This window comes from Heptranchias perlo, chromosome 6 (assembly GCF_035084215.1).
Source record: "Heptranchias perlo isolate sHepPer1 chromosome 6, sHepPer1.hap1, whole genome shotgun sequence".
In the NCBI taxonomy this organism is placed as follows: Eukaryota; Metazoa; Chordata; class Chondrichthyes; order Hexanchiformes; family Hexanchidae; genus Heptranchias; species Heptranchias perlo.
In genome coordinates this window covers 34,001,620-34,009,414 of record NC_090330.1, presented here as the reverse complement: position 1 = coordinate 34,009,414, position 7,795 = coordinate 34,001,620, and the positions used below count along the sequence as shown (strand labels likewise).

Below are 7,795 nucleotides of genomic sequence, written 5' to 3'. Positions count from 1 at the left end.
ATTCATAGACCCTTGTTTTCAGTAAACTGTCTATCAGTTACAGACACATATTTGTTTAAAGGATTCAGGCTCATTTTTCTTTTCTTACAGGTTGTCCCAGAGGAAGGCCTACATTGCTGATAATTCCAATTAGAAGCAGTTGACCTACTGAACTAGTTTGAACTTTTATTGATTGGAATGTCAAGCTCAAGTGTTGTTGAACCAAGTTCTTATTTAGCACTTTAGTTATTGATTCATCTCTGTTACTATCTGAAACTAATACAGCAAAGCATTGCCCTACTGTGAGTTTCAATTCACTCAAATATTGATTTATTTCTCTGTGGTTTAATTGAAAATTACTGGATTGTGGAAATAGTTTAGGCTGAGGTCATTGCTTTTCAGGACCATTCATTATGTAGTGCTGCAATGGATCTGTTCCTAGAAAAGCAAAAAAAGCACTCTAAATATAAACAGAATTTCGTCTGCATGTAGATAATCAAGGACCATGACTGTTTACAATGTGTGCTGGCTAGTATTTTTGTAAACAGGTGCAGTATGGCCAGCATGAATTACACTCCATCTGTACAGGATCAGGATAATCTACTATGAAGTAAACACAGTCCCAAACGAGCTTAATCTTCTCATTTACAGACTTGCATCAGCTAATATTTAGATGGTTCGATGACTTAAGTTTGGCAATTACATATCATGTAGTTGCATACCATCAGGATTACAGCAAATATTTTAACAACAATTGCTCCCTTGGTGTGCTAAAAAAAGGCTTGTACTGGTCATGCATGTTCTGACACATAATAAATTAAAACACAGATTTCCCAAGCCAAACTTTATTTGTGTAAAAGAAACAGTGCAGATTTAACTGAGATTCCAGATGCAGTTCTAGATTTTGATGAAATCATTGTGTATTCCTTAAATATTTAAATACAAAATAACAAAATCAAAGGGCACTTTTATCCAAACTCTAAAAAGTAAATAGGGCTGAAGAATAATTGCCTTGTGAACCTCAGAACAGATGCACCATATGCACAAATTACCTTCAACTTTATAATGTATTGTAGAATTTTGCATTTCATACTAATTGATTTTTAAAAAATAAATTCATAAATATTTGAAAGTAATTTTTTGTCTGAGATTCTTAAAGCATATTTGTATAAAACAAATTGAAGAAACGTTCAATGAAGTTTTCTGTTTCTTATGTGCATTTCTGAATTAACTGATACAGTTGCTACCCCACTATATATGATTAACTAAAAATTCACACAAAAACAATATGTAACTGATTCAACTGGTCTGATTTTATATAAAGTGCATTGTCTTCATGAAAAAGTGCTGGATAAAACATTTTATTTGAGGAACGCAAAGACCCGGTAAGACCACATATCACCTTCATCACAATGATGTCACACATGAGTGACACAACAATATGTTTTGAAGTGTTCTACATCATTACATTCTGTGCTTGTAAACAAATGAGAAAAGTCTTGCCAAAATACATTTTCATGAAGGCAATGTTGCTTTATTTTTCTGAATAAACATAGTTTATATATGTAAACACGATTTATTTATGACATTTTATTAAACTCTGGAAACTTTCTAGTAACCCTAGATATACTGTAGCCCTTTTTAAATCACTGTGACAAATTTCCTCAACAAGCAAACTTGTATTGGATTATTTTATGTAGAAAGGCCTTATGCATAGTAACATTAGCAGGGGCTTTTTCCAGACTGCTTCCAGGCTTCATGAACTCCAACAATAGTCTCTTTCTTCACGCATTTAAAATAGCCCTTGAAACCATGTTGTGTTGGTTCCTGTTGAAACCAAAGTAATGAGTCTCAGTTACTGTAAACAGACATGGCTGTTGTTCTCTGTCATAATCTATCTGGGCCATTCTGTACCAGTTTAAACTATTTTGGACAGTTTTAGATTACTAATCAAGATTTTGATAAATACTCTACTATCCAATGGATGAAAAACAATAAAATATAGATACCTTCCACCTTTTCACGTACATTCTATATTTTTTAAATATATAAATTTGCCAACTTTTTTCTCCTCTGTGAGGCCCACCCTCCCCCAAATCCTACATTATGATCAAAATACTGGGCAGAAGATCTCTTTCCAGGCAGATCAGTATTGTAATATGGAGCTGTGTGAAGCCTATGGACCTTATGGGAAAGCCTTGTCTCATACCTGCCCATAGCACTATATTAGTGATAATTATTGTGCTGTGCTACTGGGTTGCCCTGATTGTGTGCCACTCATTTTACTCCCCAGATAACATTTAATTGAAGAATACACTTTTGGCTTCATTAATGAATGCCTTTTTGAAAGATCAGAACTTTGTTCCTTGCTGATTTGCAAAATTGTTGCATGAGCTTCTCCACATGTCAGAACTTTAAGTGGCCAACTGGCACAGCTAAAGCTTAAACAGGGACGAACATTTTTGAACAAAATAAACTTCATATCACATGTACTAACATCCACTCTATGTCACGTGATCACAAGAGCACAACATAATTACAGATGGGGAAAGCCATTCAGCCCACCTTAATGCATCCATCTATCAAGAAAAACCCTACAGTATCTCCACTGCAGCATCTAAATGATTCCAGGGTTTTCGTCTCCACTACTCTATCTGAAAGTCCATTCCATGTGCTGAGCACTCTTTACGAGAAGAACGTCCTGATATTATTCTCAAATTTACCTTAGTTTAAACCTATGTCCCCAAGTCCTACTCTCGCAATTTAATCTAAAATAGTATTTTGGATTTACCTTTTCCACTTCCTTAAATATTTCTCGCAATGTAAGATCACTGAAAAGCCCAAGTTTTAAGACCTGCGAGACTAGGGTTCGGCCTCGTGCCACTTCTCTGCATTGCTTCCAGCTCTTGAATATCTCCCTTGGGGTCAATTTTTGGATGGCCAAGCGGGTGCGCTCGTGGCGCGGGGGCTCTTAAAATTGGGGATTGCTGGAGCGGGTCCGGAGCCCGGCTCCAACCTGCCCACTTCCGGGTTCCACAATGATGCGAATCGGTGCGCGCGCAGCCCCCGCATGCGGGACTCCCACCGGCAATCAAAGCTGGCGGGATCCCACTTAAGATCATTATCTGGGTACTTGAGGTCATTTACAGACCTCATTAGTTGGAGATTTTAGGAGGATTCGGATTTTAGACTACCCAGAGCATGTTTCCCATGCTGGGGGAAACACTCCCTGTTTAAACAGATGTGTTGCAGCCAGCAGCAGCTGCAAAGGTCCATTTAACTGGTGCGGGGTAAACCCTCATACATTGCAGCAGGGCACTCTGTCACGTCAAACAAAGTTTTGCCTGCCACACCGTTGTCTCCACACTCCAAATTATTAAATCATACCCTAAACTCTGCTGTCCAAACACATTTACCTACTTTGTGGACCTCCTCACACTCACACCGTCAGGATGGCGGGGGGGGGTTCCATTGCTGCATTCATCACTCCATTGGAGGACGAGCAACATCACCAGCCTCGCCAGGCACGCCGTCCACCTCCGCCACGTGGAGCTACACAACACAGTGCTGCGCAACAGGCACCTGCACAAAGTAGTCGTGCAACTACACATACACCCACTTTAGGGTGACCCAAGGGGTGGCATCAAGGGTGTTCATGGAAAACCTCATGAAAGGGCATTATTGCACAAGCCAGTCAAGAATGGCCAAAAAGTGGCAGTAGTGGTGACAATATAGAATCATAGAATCATAGAAGTTACAACATGGAAACAGGCCCTTCGGCCCAACATGTCCATGTCGCCCAGTTTATACCACTAAGCTAGTCCCAATTGCCTGCACTTGGCCCATATCCCTCGATACCCATCTTACCCATGTAACTGTCCAAATGCTTTTTAAAAGACAAAATTGTACCCGCCTCCACTACTGCCTCTGGCAGCTCGTTCCAGACACTCACCACCCTTTGAGTGAAAAAATTGCCCCTCTGGACCCTTTTGTATCTCTCCCCTCGCACCTTAAATCTATGTCCCCTACCTTTGGGAAAAGATTTTGACTATCTACCTTATCTATGCCCCTCATTATTTTATAGACTTCTATAAGATCACCCCTTAACCTCCTACTCTCCAGGGAAAAAAGTCCCAGTCTATCTAACCTCTCCCTATAAGTCAAACCATCAAGTCCTGGTAGCATCTTAGTAAATCTTTTCTGCACTCTTTCTAGTTTAATAATATCCTTTCTATAATAGGGTGACCAGAACTGTACACAGTATTCCAAGTGTGGCCTTACTAATGTCCTGTACAACTTCAACAAGACATCCCAACTCCTGTATTCAATGTTCTGACCAATGAAACCAAGCATGCCGAATGCCTTCTTCACCACCCTATCCACCTGTGACTCCACTTTCAAGGAGCTATGAACCTGTACTCCTAGATCTCTTTGTTCTATAACTCTCCCCAACGCCCTACCATTAACGGAGTAGGTCCTGGCCCGATTCGATCTACCAAAATGCATCACCTCACATTTATCTAAATTAAACTCCATCTGCCATTCATCGGCCCACTGGCCCAATTTATCAAGATCCCGTTGCAATCCTACATAACCTTCTTCACTGTCCACAATGCCACCAATCTTGGTGTCATCTGCAAACTTACTAACCATGCCTCCTAAATTCTCATCCAAATCATTAATATAAATAACAAATAACAGCGGACCCTGAGGCACACCGCTGGACACAGGCCTCCAGTTTGAAAAACAACCCTCTACAACCACCCTCTGTCTTCTGTCGTCAAGCCAATTTTGTATCCAATTGGCTACCTCACCTTGGATCCCATGAGATTTAACCTTATGTAACAACCTACCATGCGGTACCTTGTCAAAGGCTTTGCTGAAGTCCATGTAGACCACGTCTACTGCACAGCCCTCATCTATCTTCTTGGTTACCCCTTCAAAAAACTCAATCAAATTCGTGAGACATGATTTTCCTCTCACAAAACCATGCTGACTGTTCCTAATCAGTCCCTGCCTCTCCAAATGCCCGTAGATCCTGTCCCTCAGAATACCCTCTAACAACTTACCCACTACAGATGTCAGGCTCACCGGTCTGTAGTTCCCAGGCTTTTCCCTGCCGCCCTTCTTAAACAAAGGCACAACATTTGCTACCCTCCAATCTTCAGGCACCTCACCTGTAGCTGTCGATGATTCAAATATCTCTGCTAGGGGACCCGCAATTTCCTCCCTAACCTCCCATTACATTTCATCAGGTCCCGGCGATTTATCTACCTTGATGCGCTTTAAGACTTCCAGCACCTCCCTCTCTGTAATATGTACACTCCTCAAGACATCACTATTTATTTCCCCAAGTTCCCTAACATCCATGCCTTTCTCAACCGTAAATACCGATGTGAAATATTCATTCAGGATCTCACCCATCTCTTGTGGTTCCGCACATAGATGACCTTGTTGATCCTTAAGAGGCCCTACTCTCTCCCTAGTTACTCTTTTGCCCTTTATGTATTTGTAGAAGCTCTTTGGATTCTCCTTTGCCTTATCTGCCAAAGCAATCTCATGTCCCCTTTTTGCCCTCCTGATTTATCTCTTAACTCTACTCCAGCAATCTCTATACTCTTCAAGGGATCCACTTGATCCCAGCTGCCTATGCATGTCATACGCCTCCATCTTCTTTTTGACTAGGGCCTCAATCTCCCGAGTCATCCAAGGTTCCCTACTTCTACCAGCCTTGCCCTTCACTTTATAAGGAATGTGCTTACCCTGAACCCTGGTTAACACACTTTTGAAAGCCTCCCACTTACCAGACGTCCCTTTGCCTGCCAACAGACTCTACCAATCAACTTCTGAAAGTTCCTGTCTAATACCATCAAAATTGGCCTTTCCCCAATTTAGAATTTTAACTTTTGGGCCAGACCTATCATTCTCCATAGCTATCTTAAAACTAATGGAATTATGATCACTGGTCCCAAAGTGATCCCTCACTAACACTTCTGTCACCTGCCCTTCCTTATTTCCCAAGAGGAGGTCAAGTTTTGCCCCCTCTCTAGTCGGGCCATCCACATACTGAATGAGAAATTCCTCCTGAATACACTCAACAAATTTCTCTCCATCCAAGCCCCTAATGCTATGGCTGTCCCAGTCAATGTTGGGAAAGTTAAAGTCCCCTACTATTACCACCCTATTTTTCTTGCAGCTGTCTGTAATCTCCTTACATATTTGCTCCTCAATTTCCCGTTGACTATTTGGGGGTCTGTAGTACAATCCTATCAAAGTGATCTCTCCCTTCTTATTTTTCAGTTCTACCCATATAGACTCAGTGGGCGAACCCTCGGATATATCCCCTCTCACTACTGCCGTGATGTTCTCCCTAATCAAGAATATAATATGTAATGTGAGTTGATCATAAATCAAATATAAGTAAAAACCATGACAAACCCTCAAACACCCTTGTGCATCCCCTTCATGCTCACGACACGTTTGCCTTACGCTTCCTACTACACATATGTGATGCATGCCCTGTGGCTGCAGCAAGGTAGTGGCAGGTCAGATGAGGCTGACCGTGAAAGAGATGCATGAGAGGGTGAGTATGAGATAAAGCCATGAGATTGTACGAGGATTGGGTTGAGTGGTAGTGGTGGGATGAGTACTGGTGAGGTGAGTAAGTGCAGGTAAGATGAGGATGAACTTTGAGTGGATGTGAGGAGTGATGTGATAGAGTAGTGTTGGCAGTGCAGAAGGAGATGTGGGGTGGGGGCGGTGATGTGGCAGACGGAGTGTAGGGGAATGAGTAAGTGTACTCACTTCGGCTGACCTACTTAGGTCATTGAAGCGCCTCCTGCACTGTATGCAGGTGTGTGATATGTTGGTGGTGCTGGTGACCTCCTCTGCCACCACGAGCCAGGCCTTCATGGTGGCAGAGGCAGGCCACTTCCTCCGTCCGCTGGGGAGAAGATCTCTGTACTCCCCCTCCTCCTCACCCCATCCAGTAGGACCTGGACTGAGGCATCATTAAACCTGGGAGCAGGCTTCCCCCTGGGCTGCTCCATGCTTTAATTTTGGCTCCTTTCTGCAGCATCAGTCAGTGGAGGACTGTCCCTTTAAATAGGGCTATTCCAGCTGACAGCCCGCTGCGCAGCTTTCCAGCGCGAAACCCGGAAGCCAAGGTAAGTGGCTTCAATTTACTTACGATTGCGTGGGTAACCCACCGATTTTACAGGGCAGGTTACCCACGCTCCCAGTCGACCCCCCCGCTAGCAACCCGCCTCCCTCCTAATATTGGGCCCCTTGTGTCTTAGTGACCAAAACTGGATACATACTCAAGGTGCTGTCTAACCAAAGCACTGTACAGTTTGATCAAGACTTCCTCTGACTTGTATTCTACTGTTTTGGCTATGTAGTTCAATGTTCTATTGGCTTTGTTGATTACTGCTCTGTATTGGTTGGACATGTTGAAGGTCATGTCTACTAAGAATCATGGGTCTCTTTCAACTTAGCTGCTTCAATACCATTCATTGTTGCAATGTTGCCCATTTTTTCGTCTTACGTGCAGTACTTTACACTCGTCTGCATTAAATTTCACATGATTTTATTCTGCCTATATGCATAGCTTGTTCAACTCGTTCTGTAATTTCCGGGCTGCCACTGCCCCTCCTAGTTCTGTATCAACTTCAAATTTGACTAATTTGCAATGAATTTCTGAATCCAATTGGAAACATTTGTGGTGGCAACATAGAGCTCTGGGGCATCCCACCCTGACATAACTAGCAAGCACCTGTGGTTTTCGACTCTTCAGCCAATTTCTTATCTATTTACA

General features: G+C 42.5%; 1 protein-coding gene across 2 annotated transcripts in view; it reads right to left on the bottom strand.

Moving 5' to 3' along the window:
• Window positions 1–808: 808 nt before the first annotated feature.
• The window catches only part of micu2 (mitochondrial calcium uptake 2), a 440,913-nt gene continuing 433,926 nt past the window's right edge, over window positions 809–7,795 (bottom strand). For both annotated transcript variants that reach the window (XM_067986065.1, XM_067986066.1), the window contains one exon: window positions 809–1,806. In XM_067986065.1, the coding sequence (XP_067842166.1) occupies window positions 1,702–1,806 (105 nt within the window). In that variant the 3' untranslated portion in view covers window positions 809–1,701. The remainder of the gene's footprint in view (window positions 1,807–7,795) is intronic.